We start from the raw sequence: 16,241 nt of genomic DNA on the forward strand, positions 1-16,241 counted from the left end.
CCGTTCCTTCGGGCCTCCATTCCTGTACCTTCCCGTGCTCTCCACCAAAACACATTCCATTCACCTTAGCAAGGCTGTCCCATAGTATCAGAGCAGATTTATCTAAATAAATGCCTCCATACCTTGTACTGTAAATCACTGAGATAATCAGGAAGTTGTACGTGTTATTAAAAAAAAACATTAAGTATGAAAAGTGTGAACATGAATGCTCTCACTAAGTCGCTCTGGATAAGAGCATTTGCTAAATTGCTAATGACTAAAATGTGAATGTAGGCCTGTTTGGCTTTTGATATGATATTGTGATTGAGGAGGGGTGGGGGGGTAAAAAGAGACGGAGGTTATGGGTAATGCCTGTGTCTGTCCGGGATCGTCGTGCATACCATTTTCAATTTATGTTGTCTGGGAGTCTTTTGGCTGGTACAATTTCAATCCCTTGTCTTCAGTAGAAACTATACAGCTGTAACAATAGGAGAGCGCTCATTCCACCCACAACATGTTCATGCAACACAAACACAAACACACACACACACACACACACACACACACACACACAAAACTAGATTGCTCCTGCATCTCTTGGAAAACTAGGTCGCTGTATTAATGTGTCTCGTGTGAGATGGGGTTTTCTTTGCCTGCAAAATAACAATTTATCTTGTGGCCTGCCATTTGATGCACTGTACTCAGCTCACACTATGACCATGTTTGAGCAAAATGAAGGAAAATACCGACTACAAGGTTTCCTATGGGGGAAAAGGCAGTGCCATTATGTATGCACTAAGGTGTGTAACCCTGGTGCTGTGTAGTGCAGAGCTACGGCTGGAGAAACACACATCTCATACTCACACATGGGTCGGAGGTGAGTCTTTCACAGCTCCACATAACGCATATTCAATGATTCCAGGGCCTGGTTGGATGTGGCGTGCAGCGTAATTAAAAACCAACAATTCTAAGAAAATGGGGTCATGGCTGACCCAGATCCTACAGTCTAAGCACTGCTATTACCTCGGTATGACGTGTGTGAGCGCCCGTGTCTGTGTATGTGTCAGAGAGAAAGAGTATTTTGTGTGTGTGTGCGCGCGCGTATTTGAGCAGCTGTGGGACTGTGGAGGGAGTGTGTGAGAATGTGTGTGTGGCGTGCATACTGGGCTTCTGAGATATGAATAATTCAAAATAACCCAAGGCAGTGGTACACTGTGTGTGTGTGTGTGTGTGTGTGTGTGTGTGTGTGTGTGTGTGTGTGTGTGTGTGTGTGTGTGTGTGTGTGTGTGTGTGTGTGTGTGTGTGTGTGTGTGTGTGTGTGTGTGTGCGCGCGCACGGGAGATAGAAAAAGGAAAGAGGGAGAGAGAGAAAGAGAGAGCGTGTGAGAAAGCTTGAGTGTTGTAATAGCATGTGCTGTGGCCCTAATCCACAATGACAAAACTCAGACATCACACAACCAACAGACATGCAAACTTAAAGCTACTCATTCATAATAAATCAAAGAGAAAGAGAGAGAGCGATGGGGGGAGAGAGACATAGAGAGAGAATGAGAGCGATGGGGGAGAGAGCACGAGAGCGAGAGATGGGAGAGAGAGAGCACGAGAGAGAGAGATGGGAGTGAGAGAGATGAAGAGAGAGAGGTGGGGAGAGAGAGAGATGGGGAGAGAGAGAGAGAGGGAGAGGGGAGAGAGAGATATGGGGGAGAGAGAGAGAGATGGGGGAGAGAGGGAGAGAGATGGAGGAGAGAGAGAGATGGGAGGGAGGGAGAGAGAGAGAGAGAGATAGGGGAGAGAGAGAGAGAGATGGGAGTGAGAGAGATTGAGAGAGAGAGATGGGGGGAGAGAGAGAGAGACAGAGAGATGGGGAGAGAGAGAGAGAGACAGAGAGAGAGAGATGGGAGTAAGAGAGAGAGATGGATGGGAATGAGGGAGAGGGGAGAGAGATATGGGGGAGAGAGAGAGATGGGGGAGAGAGAGAGACGGGGAGAGAGATGGATGGGAAAGAGGAGAGAGAGATATGGGGGAGAGAGATATGGGAGGGAGAGAGAGAGAGAGATGGAGAGGAAATATGGAGGTATGTCTCTTGGGGGATTAAAATAAAAATAATAAAAACAGAGAGAGAGATTGACCAGGCTTCTCCTTCCTTCCAGCAGAATGGAATCTCTGACTAATAGAATAACTCTTCCCTGCTAGTCAATCACTGTGTTGCTGTACTGTCCAATAGCATATCGCGATATGTTTCACATGATCTTGCCTGACCAATCGAGATAAAGGAAAGAAAATAGTGTATCTTGATACGGTCTCTAGGAGGCCGGATGTGAGTCCTGGAACAAACATCTGTCATGGACAGTCATAAAAAAAGATATTATACTTAAATGTAGGGTTGCAAAGGGAGGGTATATTACTGGAAACTTTTGAAGTTTTACCAGTAAACTACCAGAATCTTGGTAACTTTCAAGGATTATATGTCATTTATTACAAGACATCTAGTGGCCCTTTGGGGTAATTCAGATGATCAATACATGTCTGTAATTACAGTATCTCTTGCCCTCTGTGTGTTCTAATCACAAGTACAATATATAAAATATTCAAATAAGATGCTTTGAAGAAAAAAATAGAATGACACAACGGTAAAACATCCTAAATGCTGTAAAACATCACCCTAAATAAAAACCATCCATTTAGTGAATGTGTTTAATATGAGGGTTTCAGCATGAACTATGTTTGAACACACTTGTTTATTTTGGTGCCAAACTGGTGGCAGTTGTGAAAAAAATTCAATGGTTGGAAGAGTTAATTGAAAATAATGCCATTAACGATTAGATGTTTTTTTCATGAATTAGTCTATTTTCTCTTGAAAGATATGGTCCATCCACTAAAAACTCAGGGACAATATGAACACATACATATAAAATGTTTACTATAGATGCATTTTTTTTCACCATAGATTGCTATAGATTACCTGTGAGTTACTGAATATTTTGGTCACTTAGGTAAATTATCAGTAGCTTTGCAAACATACTTAAATGCCACCACCAATTCCTATAGCTGAACACTGTAATCAATAAATACCATTCACGCTTTCATATGTATCAGGGTTTCTATACAGAAGCATTATATATACCGACATTGTTTACACTGAGCCAGAGACACTGGAGCCCAATTTTCCTCATAAAACTGCAGAACCACTAGGTAAGGCACCATTGAATTGAGTGAACGGTCCCAGAGGACTCATGGCCCCTGCCCGTCATTGGGCTGCTGAGCCCCTGGTTCCATATTTAATACTAGCTGCTCAAGATGTTCGAGAAGGCCAAACCAGGGGGAAGTGTGAGACACCCTGGGGAAGAAAGAGGACTGGCTAGGACCCCAGAGAGATGTTTAACTCAACCATCTTCCATATTCCTCCTAGGTCACATCCATTATTAAACATTCACAAAGGCAAACACGTGCACGCACACACGCACACACAAACGCACATACACACAGTCATGAAGGTGTGTGCACGCGCGCCCGCACACACAGACACACAAGGCCACGTGCGCACACACATGCACGCACACACTCAACACAGGCACACAGCCGTGATCAAGCACAGGCACACAGACACTTGACTACACTAAAAGAATAGTGTCAGATATCACTTTCTCATGCCCTAACGCTCCCCACATACGAAATGTTCCATAACACACGGAATCTAGGCACAAAGGGCATCTTTCAAGAACATCATGATATCAATAATTCAATCAGACAGTGGGTGCTACAGCCAAAAAGTAAAGAAAACCTTACTGGGGTGTGAAATGTCATCTCTTTCTCTCACCACTCATTTTGGTTTGGCACGTCCTGAGCCCAAGTCACTGGGTTATCTGCAGCAAAGCCCATATCATCGTGGGAGCTGGAGGATGATTGGTCAGACATGTGGGCGGGGATCACAGGTGGCCTATCATCTTCGATCATGACGGTGTCGTCCTGGGGCATGTTCACAGTCGGAGACAGCTGGTAGTTACCTGTGTGTGACCAAAGTGAAGGAGAGAGGAGGGAGCACATTAGACATGCACTGTTTCAGTTCAGCGGAACAAGCTAGCTAGCTAAGTTACACCAACATTGATCAAGGGAATTAGTTCACATTAGGGACATTATAGTAAGATGCCATGGAACCAGACATTTCGTACATCCGAAAGACCTGGGTTCGTTCTCCCATTTCAGTATTCCATCTCACATGATAAAAGCCATTGTTCTAGACAGAAAACAAGTGTCCCAGTCCCATCATGTTATTATGATCCAGTCCCCTTCTCCTGTCCAAGGACAGAGCACACACACACACACACACACACACACACACACACACACACACACACACACACACACACACAGGTCTGTATTCTCCCAGGCCGAGCTAAGGCTTCACTGTGCTGCAGAGGAGAGGAGAGAGGCCACTTATCAGTTCATCTCAGAGTCAGGGTCAGCGGTGCAATCTACAGCCTAACCACCACTCACTGAGCAGGAGAATATCCGTTTCCTGGAGAAGAGCCGTTACAATTCACCAATATAGGCTTGGTCCGAAATGGCACCCTATTCCCAACAAAGTGTGTTACTTTTTACCTGATGAGACTATGACCCAGGGAAAAGGTTATCACTTCAGACGTAGCCATATATTCAGGCAGATATAACAACAAATAACAAAACCAGAACTACACATATGTTTACCATTACAAAAAGCATTCGAGAGGGTAAAAATAACACAAAATCCATGACTTCCTATGTACGTTGCTGAAAGTACATTTGTTTCCATTATCACAGGGTCATTTTGCAAATTTAGTAGCTTAAGAGCAATTGCAGGTAATTACAGAGGGGAGGGGGGGGATATTTACCCTGGCCCTCTCCCAACAGTACTCTGAAATGCATTTTATTACATCGTGCCTCAACAAACGACAAATGGATTTCACAGAAATGAATGACAACTTGCAATGACAAATTAAATTATGTTGGCTGGATCTCATTTGGCTAAACGTGAGTTCTGACGAATTTCACAGAATATTCATTTATAATAGCTGTCGCACTGATGTGTGTATAGGGGACTACTTCTCATTTGACTCTTTTCTCAAGCCTCTTTTAATGATGGCGTTCATACTACACTGAAAAGTCAAAGTCGTTTTTTAACATATTTAGCTGTTTTTTAATTACAACCCAAAGCCTTGTCTGTTGGATAGGAGGGACCACCACTGGCCCAAAAGGGACACGGTATAATTGAATTCTCTGTGTAATTCAGGTCTAGGAGTTACCCCCGGGCCCTCAGATATGGGAAGTTAGTTAGACATAACAGGAACTAATCAAATCAGCCTGGGAACTAATGCCAAGGTGATTAACACGACACCAAACAACCCCGTAGTTTCTTAAACAGAATCTGCATCTCCCAGTAAGGTGGGAGGTGTGTGTGTGTCGGTGGGTAGGTGTGTTTGTGTGAGTCTGTTCATTAAGGTTTGAGGATGCAGTGTGCTCTGGGGAGACAAGGCAGGCAACCTTTTCATTCTTTAAATATGATCACATGTTTGAAGTAACAATGTCATCTTAATATATGTTTGTTGTTGTAGATCAGTGTGCCGCAACACAGAGAAGCCCGCTTCACTAAACATCATATTGATTAAAAAACACACACAGAACAAAGCAGGTGTCTGTTCCCGTCCATGTCAGTATTTCCCATTCTGTCCCCTCTGGTCTTTTCTCAAGGCCTGAAACAACCACTGCAGGATTCCAGCCTCCCAGTTCCATTACTCTAGTCTATCAGAGTCGAGCCCATGCCCATCCTCATTTCCACAGCACAGCACGCATCGCCCCGTGTCACTCCTCACTTCCCTTCCCTCTAATGGAGGAGTTGGTTACCACTACCTTGCATCATCACTTCAAAGATCCACTTTTAATAACAGTACAGACATGCCTGGATTGGAGAGAGCGTGTGTTCTTCAAAACACCTTTATCCAAAGCTGTCTATTACGGACCGACATATTCCAACTACCTCTCAGTCTCACGTCAGAATTACACTTTCTCCCGAAATCTTAAGTTTAGGCATAAAAAAAACTTTATTTAACTAGGCAAATAAGTTAAGAACAAATTCCTATTTACAATGACGGCCTACCCCGGCCAAACCCTAACCCGGACGACGCTCACATCCGGTTGCGATACAGCCTGGAATCTAACCATTGGTCTGTAGGGACGCCTCTAGCACTGAGATGCAGTGCCTTAGACCGCTGTGCCACTCGGGAGTCCTGAACTCTGAATGGTTAAGGTAAGGGTTAAGGTTAGGGATAGGCTTAAAACAAAAATCTCAAAAACAACTTTCTATCACTGGATTCAAACGGGCAACTTTTGGAATCAGAGGCAGATGCATAAGCCCATCCACCGTGCCCGTCGACAACGCCATAGCAAAACCAAAACCTACTTGGTAACAGCGCTCAATGCTGCCCCTAGTGGCCGACTTCCACTTCCACAATCTCCCGACGTCCTCAGACATGGATGGACGTTGAATACTGAATTGTATCGTGGGTGACCTGGCTGTATTTTCACATATGTATACACATACCACACGTGCACAAATAAGCATATGCAACATGCACGTAAGCACGCACACAGACACTAACAAGCGGACACATACACACAGTCTCCCTTTTGTTACTTCCCTTACATTTCAAGCAAAGCAGCCTTGTTATAATGCGTTCCAATTTTCCCTTCATGGTTTTTACAGAGCAGCACAGTTCACAGAGAACACGGTTTTAATTGGATGCATGGCCACGCTTCCCTCCTCCTCCGCCTGAAACAATTCCATACAGCACCTCTTGACACAAGTGCTGAGCTCTCCAGATGAGGAGCATTTAGTGGCATTCTGTTTCCTTCTGGTAAACACACGCCGAGCACTGGACAGGTAGCCAGGACGACTCAGACCCAACGACCGGCACTTTGAAAGGTGAGAATAATTAACAGGGAAATGCAGCGATGGTTTTTCTGCTTTCGTCGTCTAGATAATTAGCATGAGAGGAAAATGACAAATTACATTCCCTCTACCTGTTGCTGCAGAGACAAGAACCGCCCCCCCCCAGTGAATAATTACAGCTGCCGCGTTAACAATGAGGAAAGAAAAAGCAATCGCCTCAGAGTGGATAGATGGTTAACGAGTGAAAAGGCCTTCTGATTTCCTAAAATAGCCTGAGAAAGAGGAAACGGGGAGGAAGAGAGAAATGTCTGGGGCTTGAACATAAAAGAACAGAGAAGCGTGCACCAAGAGCAGGTACTTCACTGCCACGGTCTGTGCTGTCTTGTTCATTTATAATGAGCAGTAACAGCCTCGGCCTGGCACATGCAGTACTTTAATGCCTGGGTCGTGTTCATTAGCCACCAAACATAAGAAAATGGGCTAAAAGAGGAAAGGACTTACTGACATAGAAATCCAATAAGAAAGTGTCATTTTCTTTGCTACATTATAGCATAATGAGTGTGACCCTATACTGACATCTTTTTAACCCAGCTTCCTCACAGCTGGGAGCTCTGAGATAGGAAGCTGGCACATCACTTCCTGCTGATGTGTGTGTGTGTCTGTGTGTCACTATAGAAGGGCAGTGGGTGGTGGGAGGTGTTAGTTAGCGTAGCGACAGATCACTGAGACACTTCCTTTGACACTTGTCTGGAACCATTAGCCAGTCAGTGTCAGAGCACAGAGCAGGAAGGAGCAGAGGCTGCGGTGAGGCCTGAAGACTAGGAGGGAGGGGACATTCAACAGTAGTGGTAACTATGGCTGATATGATAGATTTTTGTTCACTTTTAGTCCTTAATGAGGGTGCCAAATGACATATAACAAGCTCTTGATTATCTGACATGAGCATATTTTTAGAGTTTGCCTTTAAACCTACTTGGATAAGACATTGTTACTAGAATGGGATTACTATTATTCTGTTATTAATCGGCAGGGTTTCTTCATTACCACAATTATATGTTATTTACTGATCCACTAATGCAGAAATACTGAAGTTATGGCCAAGAAACTCCAGACTCTCTATCCGGGCCCAAAAAAATGTGCATGAAACTCACACAACAAACATCAGCTAAGCAAACACAAAATGCTTTTGTTTTGGGGAGTTCAGGAACCAGAAAATAGTAGCATCCCAAATGGCACCCTATTCCCATTATAGTGCACTACCTATGACCAGGGCCCATGTGTCAAAGGGAGTGCACTATATGGGCAATAGGGTGCCATTTGGGATACATAAACATACTGTAATATCACGATGCCTGAAAAAGAGCCAGTTCGGTCAGTCACGCTCATATCCTGTAGACATTTAATCAAGGTCACTTGGAGATAAAATGAATAAATAAATATTCCCCCCATTGCGGTTAATGTTTGCCAGACTGTGCTTCCCGTTACTATTAACAGGGGCTTGTTTGAAATAGAAACTGCCCCTTTAGTCTAATGCCCCAATATGACCCACTCACACAGTTCCCGTTAGTTTGCTGGCAGCAGCAGGATCCAAACTCCTCAACTCCAGTACTGTAGCCTTTGTCAGTTAGAAGTAAATCCGGCCTAGGTTATATACCCTCCAGCCACAATACAAACATACCCTTACTGCCTAACTGCATGGGTGAGCTGTGAGCAGTGGTACCATACCCTTACTGCCTAACTGCATGGGTGAGCTGTGATTAGTGGTACCATACCCTTACTGCCTAACTGCATGGGTGAGCTGTGAGCAGTGGTACCATACCCTTACTGCCTAACTGCATGGGTGAGCTGTGAGCAGTGGTACCATACCCTTACTGCCTAACTGCATGGGTGAGCTGTGAGCAGTGGTACCATACCCTTACTGCCTAACTGCATGGGTGAGCTGTGATCAGTGGTACCATACCCTTACTGCCTAACTGCATGGGTGAGCTGTGAGCAGTGGTACCATACCCTTACTGCCTAACTGCATGGGTGAGCTGTGATTAGTGGTACCATACCCTTACTGCCTAACTGCATGGGTGAGCTGTGAGCAGTGGTACCATACCCTTACTGCCTAACTGCATGGGTGAGCTGTGATCAGTGGTACCATACCCTTACTGCCTAACTGCATGGGTGAGCTGTGAGCAGTGGTACCATACCCTTACTGCCTAACTGCATGGGTGAGCTGTGATCAGTGGTACCATACCCTTACTGCCTAACTGCATGGGTGAGCTGTGAGCAGTGGTACCATACCCTTACTGCCTAACTGCATGGGTGAGCTGTGATTAGTGGTACCATACCCTTACTGCCTAACTGCATGGGTGAGCTGTGAGCAGTGGTACCATACCCTTACTGCCTAACTGCATGGGTGAGCTGTGAGCAGTGGTACCATACCCTTACTGCCTAACTGCATGGGTGAGCTGTGAGCAGTGGTACCATACCCTTACTGCCTAACTGCATGGGTGAGCTGTGATCAGTGGTACCATACCCTTACTGCCTAACTGCATGGGTGAGCTGTGAGCAGTGGTACCATACCCTTACTGCCTAACTTCATGGGTGAGCTGTGAGCAGTGGTACCATACCCTTACTGCCTAACTGCATGGGTGAGCTGTGAGCAGTGGTACCATACCCTTACTGCCTAACTGCATGGGTGAGCTGTGAGCAGTGGTACCATACCCTTAATGCCTAACTGCATGGGTGAGCTGTGAGCAGTGGGACCATACCCTTAATGCCTAACTGCATGGGTGAGCTGTGAGCAGTGGGACCATACCCTTACTGCCTAACTGCATGGGTGAGCTGTGAGCAGTGGTACCATACCCTTACTGCCTAACTGCATGGGTGAGCTGTGAGCAGTGGTACCATACCCTTACTGCCTAACTGCATGGGTGAGCTGTGAGCAGTGGTACCATACCCTTAATGCCTAACTGCATGGGTGAGCTGTGAGCAGTGGGACCATACCCTTAATGCCTAACTGCATGGGTGAGCTGTGAGCAGTGGTACCATACCCTTACTGCCTAACTGCATGGGTGAGCTGTGAGCAGTGGTACCATACCCTTACTGCCTAACTGCATGGGTGAGCTGTGAGCAGTGGGACCATACCCTTAATGCCTAATTGCATGGGTGAGCTGTGAGCAGTGGTACCATACCCTTACTGCCTAACTGCATGGGTGAGCTGTAAGCAGTGGTACCATACCCTTACTGCCTAACTGCATGGGTGAGCTGTGAGCAGTGGGACCATACCCTTAATGCCTAACTGCATGGGTGAGCTGTGAGCAGTGGTACCATACCCTTAATGCCTAACTGCATGGGTGAGCTGTGAGCAGTGGGACCATACCCTTAATGCCTAACTGCATGGGTGAGCTGTGAGCAGTGGGACCATACCCTTAATGCCTAACTGCATGGGTGAGCTGTGAGCAGTGGTACCATACCCTTAATGCCTAACTGCATGGGTGAGCTGTGAGCAGTGGTACCATACCCTTAATGCCTAACTGCATGGGTGAGCTGTGAGCAGTGGGACCATACCCTTACTGCCTAACTGCATGGGTGAGCTGTGAGCAGTGGTACCATACCCTTACTGCCTAACTGCATGGGTGAGCTGTGAGCAGTGGTACCATACCCTTACTGCCTAACTGCATGGGTGAGCTGTGATCAGTGGTACCATACCCTTACTGCCTAACTGCATGGGTGAGCTGTGAGCAGTGGTACCATACCCTTACTGCCTAACTGCATGGGTGAGCTGTGATTAGTGGTACCATACCCTTACTGCCTAACTGCATGGGTGAGCTGTGAGCAGTGGTACCATACCCTTACTGCCTAACTGCATGGGTGAGCTGTGAGCAGTGGTACCATACCCTTACTGCCTAACTGCATGGGTGAGCTGTGAGCAGTGGTACCATACCCTTACTGCCTAACTGCATGGGTGAGCTGTGATCAGTGGTACCATACCCTTACTGCCTAACTGCATGGGTGAGCTGTGAGCAGTGGTACCATACCCTTACTGCCTAACTTCATGGGTGAGCTGTGAGCAGTGGTACCATACCCTTACTGCCTAACTGCATGGGTGAGCTGTGAGCAGTGGTACCATACCCTTACTGCCTAACTGCATGGGTGAGCTGTGAGCAGTGGTACCATACCCTTAATGCCTAACTGCATGGGTGAGCTGTGAGCAGTGGGACCATACCCTTAATGCCTAACTGCATGGGTGAGCTGTGAGCAGTGGGACCATACCCTTACTGCCTAACTGCATGGGTGAGCTGTGAGCAGTGGTACCATACCCTTACTGCCTAACTGCATGGGTGAGCTGTGAGCAGTGGTACCATACCCTTACTGCCTAACTGCATGGGTGAGCTGTGAGCAGTGGTACCATACCCTTAATGCCTAACTGCATGGGTGAGCTGTGAGCAGTGGGACCATACCCTTAATGCCTAACTGCATGGGTGAGCTGTGAGCAGTGGTACCATACCCTTACTGCCTAACTGCATGGGTGAGCTGTGAGCAGTGGTACCATACCCTTACTGCCTAACTGCATGGGTGAGCTGTGAGCAGTGGGACCATACCCTTAATGCCTAATTGCATGGGTGAGCTGTGAGCAGTGGTACCATACCCTTACTGCCTAACTGCATGGGTGAGCTGTAAGCAGTGGTACCATACCCTTACTGCCTAATTACATGGGTGAGCAGTGAGCAGTGGGACCATACCCTTAATGCCTAACTGCATGGGTGAGCTGTGAGCAGTGGGACCATACCCTTAATGCCTAACTGCATGGGTGAGCTGTGAGCAGTGGTACCATACCCTTAATGCCTAACTGCATGGGTGAGCTGTGAGCAGTGGGACCATACCCTTAATGCCTAACTGCATGGGTGAGCTGTGAGCAGTGGGACCATACCCTTAATGCCTAACTGCATGGGTGAGCTGTGAGCAGTGGTACCATACCCTTAATGCCTAACTGCATGGGTGAGCTGTGAGCAGTGGGACCATACCCTTAATGCCTAACTGCATGGGTGAGCTGTGAGCAGTGGGACCATACCCTTAATGCATAATTGCATGGGTGAGCTGTGAGCAGTGGTACCATACCCTTACTGCCTAACTGCATGGGTGAGCTGTAAGCAGTGGTACCATACCCTTACTGCCTAATTACATGGGTGAGCAGTGAGCAGTGGGACCATACCCTTAATGCCTAACTGCATGCGTGAGCTGTGAGCAGTGGGACCATACCCTTACTGCCTAACTGCATGGGTGAGCTGTGAGCAGTGGTACCATACCCTTACTGCCTAACTGCATGGGTGAGCTGTGAGCAGTGGTACCATGGATATGGAAACAGTGGCCTACACCTCCCACTGCACCATACAATAACAAACAGAACCTAGCTGCATGGGCTGAGCAGTGGTACCATCAGGCCTACTCTCCCACTTCCCCATACAATACAATAACAAACAGAACCTCGCTGCCTTGCTACATGGGGTGAATTAGTGTACAGCGGGGCTGTGGTGCCAGGCCTATACTGCCCCCACACAATAGCAAGCAGAACCTAGCTACATGGGGTGAACAGTGGTACCATGGTACCCGGGCTGTGGGTCGTGTACAAAGTGGCGCTAGACTCCAAGCTGTGTCCTACTGCAACACCCCCCCCCTCTACAGACCTCAGATAAATAACCTAAGAGGGGGAAAGGGTTTCCAGGAAGGAACGCAACAACAGTGCCTGTTTCAGAGCAACACTGCGGGAGATGGCTTTGAACTTGAAGTCCCCAGTCGTCATACAATGAAAACCTGTTGCCACGGATGTGTTTTAGTCAGATTGAGCATGTAGCTATGCGATTTAAGGTCTGGCTGGCCATGTGACTGCCGGCTTTGCAGCTGGAAAGCAGCTGTTTGATGGTTGTTGAGATGGGACTCACGCACGCACGCGCACGCACGCACGCACGCACACACACACACACACACACACACACACACACACACACACACACACACACAGAGTGGTTAGTCCTATAGGTGTAATGGCATGCTTTGAGATAAATTACTAGTCACATTCGGCTGAATAGAACACTGTAGAGTTGCACAGGCAGGAAGGAGAGATAAATGGAGGAAGGGAGGGATGGAGAAAAGAACGGTCACTCCTTCATCCAAAGGAAGATGGAGAGAGTCAGAGAGCCATTTTGGTGCACATCGCCTCAGTTCTTAGCCTCCCTAGCAACAGAGCCTGCCTCTGTGAGGGCCAATCCAAAGTATTAAACCCAGAGAGAGGGGTGGAGCCATTTCCAGAGTCAGGGCCATGGCCATGCTAGAGCAGGGTGTTGAGACGGGAGCTCTCAGAGCTAAGAGGCCACCTGGACACATTCATCTGAGAGGAAGGAAGAGGAGTGCTCACTTTCAGCCACAGATCATTGAGTCGGAGGTGAGAGGTCACACTAATAGCTCTAATTCATCCTCCCATCCTCTCGTTTCAGAGCATCACCCATTCAGAAGGCTAATCTGACACTCTGGCCATATTGATCGGGCTGGAGATCTTTACCAGATCCATACTGGTTAACAATATCAGGGCCAATACACAAACTGGAGCAGGTAATCACCTTAAATACACACTGGCAAAACGAGACCTGGGTTAGACAATGTTCTCTGGTCATTTCCACTATGTTTACACCAGAAACATCTCCACCCACTCGGTCAATTGAATTGATTGGAGTGTTTGGCTAGATTGGATTTGTTGATGTTGTCGTTTGATCCCTGCCACTCTGTTTTCTGTCTGTTTCTCCCATGTCTGATGTATCTAGTATAGACTAAAACACTGCTATTACAAGAGTTTGAATTGTAAAAACTGACCAAGCAGGCAAGGTTCATGTTTCACAGAAAGCAACAACAACAAAAAGTGTCACATGCAGATGAAATCGATCATCCTTGGGGCATAATATCAAAATGTTTCTGTATCGGCGATGTCAGGCTATTAAAAGTGGGTAGGGCAGTCTAGTCGCACACGTACCCATCCCAGCCTTTAAATGCCTTTAGCCTTTAAATGCCAACTTCATTATGTGTCTTTTAAACACACCTCAACCTTTTCACACCAGACACAGGCTGAAGGGAGCAAGCTCAAACAAGGTACAGAACATCCAAGCAGGGACAGGTGAAACCTTTACATCATTTAAATATACTCAAAACTTTCTCCCGAACTTCTCAGAGCAGTACAGGTCGACAACAGTGAAGAAGATGCTAGAAATGAGCCTGAATGTGTGTGTGTATGTTCCATGTCGGTGTTCCAGTGTGTTCCACTCCTAAATGACACAACCCTCCTACAATCGTCACACCAAGTGAAGCTGAAGGAAAGGACTAATGACTTAGATAACACATGTCAGTCTCACAGGTGGGCCACATCTGCTCGGGATTGATATTCCCTCTCTCTCTCCCTCTCTCGTGATTGATTCAGACTCTCAGCTCAGATGATGGTCCCTTCATTACTTCTATTATCTCTCATCAAAAATCCATCTGCTCGCTGACACGCCCCACACATTAACATTATAACATTACCATCCACTGTACTGTTAAACGTGGGAGGACGCACACAGAACTCATTAAAGAAAGTTTCTTAATCATTTCTCTATAACAAACCGGTAAAGAATGTAAGCACTTAAGTAAATTAGATGGGCATGGACTGTTTGAGATAAGTGACTAGATGTCACTATATGACTACACACTGAGTGTACAAACCATTAGGAACATTCTTTCCATGATATAGACTGACCAGATGAGTCCAGGTGTAGATGAATGGGAGGAGACACGTTAAAGAAGGATTTTTAAGCATTGAGACAATTGAGACATGGATTGTGTGTGTGTGCCATTCAGAGGGTAGATGGACAAGACCAAATACTTAAGTGCCTTTGAACGGGGTATGGTAGTAGGTGCCAGGCGCACCAGTCTGAGTTTGTCAAGAACTGCAACGCTGCTGGGTTTTTCACACTCAACAGTTTCCCATGTGTATCAAGAATGAAGTCAACATGGGCCAGCACCAATGTGAAACACTTTAGACACCTTGTAGTCTATGTCCCGACAAATTGAGGCTGTTCTGAGGGCAAAAGGGGGTGCAACTCAATATTAGGAAGGTGTGCTTAATATTTTGTACACTCAGTGTATTTTCTGTGGAGTGAAAAAATGTGATTCATACACTCATTTTCTTGAAATAAAACCAGTATGCTGCAGGTGCCTGAAGCCAGAACATTATATACACTCTCTACTCTATGAATCCTAGTTACTATTCTCAGGTAGGCTACTGTAGGTATATTATTAGCATGGCTCAGGAAGTCTCTATACGGCACATAAATGGAAGGTCATGCTATCTCATTTCCTGGCTTGATGAATGTGCACAGAGGGGATGAAGAGGATGACACTGCTAGATCTATAAAAAGCCCCAGCGCAGTGTGAGTCAAACATTGTCAAGCCCTGGGAAAATGTCCTGCGTGTGTGTTTGCGGTTGTGTGTGCGCGCGTGTGTGTGTGTGTATCTGCTCGAGTGTGCATGTAAGAGAGGGAGAGAGATAGACAAACGGGGTCGCCGCCCTCCATCAGAGTCCATTACTCTAAAGGACTAGAGACACACAGGACCTCCATGGGACATCCACGGGGAGCGCGGGGGGGGGGGCGTAGAAATAGAATTATAATTATGTTAATGCATTGATGGATGAACATGGGAGGACAATGATGGTACACACAAACACACCCTCCGTCCTTCCATCCCTATTCCTTTGGTGACCATGTTTAACAGGTTTTCAGTCGGACACTCTGTCAAACAGCACATCCAGCGCTGGTCCGCGGGGCCTCAATTTTCGACCACAGTGCGACTTCCTGCTCCAAGCTGGACTTTCAATCAGGAGAGTGGAAGGCACCGCCAGAGAGGAGGCTAATGACTTTAGATTCAACCAGGCCCCTTCATTATTATGTCATAATGTTCTTCTTCTTCACTTTCCTCTTTTTCCTTTATTCTCTCATTTCCACCAGTCTTAAAGCACAGCAAGGGTGAGAAAGGAGGAAGAGGATGAGAGATGGGTGGAAAAAAGAGTATTTTTCTCAGGCAGGCCACAGCTTCATATCACCCTACCTGCTATTTCCTCCTACCTCATGGCCATGCAACTGTAAGACTGCATCCCAAATGGCAACCATTTTTAATCTAACCTTTACTTAACTAGGCAAGTCACTTATGAACACATTCTTCTTTACAATGACGGCCTACCAGGGCCAAACTCTCCTCTAACCCGGACGACGCGGGGCCAATTGTGAGCCGCCGTATGGGACTCCCGATCACGGCCGGTTGTGATACAGCCC

At 46.6% G+C, this 16,241-nt stretch overlaps 1 protein-coding gene across 3 annotated transcripts in view; it reads right to left on the reverse strand.

Moving 5' to 3' along the window:
• LOC135522644 (partitioning defective 3 homolog) overlaps positions 1–16,241 on the reverse strand; it is a 581,006-nt gene that overhangs the window by 217,982 nt on the left and 346,783 nt on the right. For all 3 annotated transcript variants that reach the window (XM_064949098.1, XM_064949099.1, XM_064949097.1), the window contains exon 15: positions 3,796–3,982. In XM_064949098.1, the coding sequence (XP_064805170.1) occupies positions 3,796–3,982 (187 nt within the window). The remainder of the gene's footprint in view (positions 1–3,795; positions 3,983–16,241) is intronic.

This window comes from Oncorhynchus masou, chromosome 30 (assembly GCF_036934945.1).
Source record: "Oncorhynchus masou masou isolate Uvic2021 chromosome 30, UVic_Omas_1.1, whole genome shotgun sequence".
Taxonomy (NCBI): domain Eukaryota; kingdom Metazoa; phylum Chordata; class Actinopteri; order Salmoniformes; family Salmonidae; genus Oncorhynchus; species Oncorhynchus masou.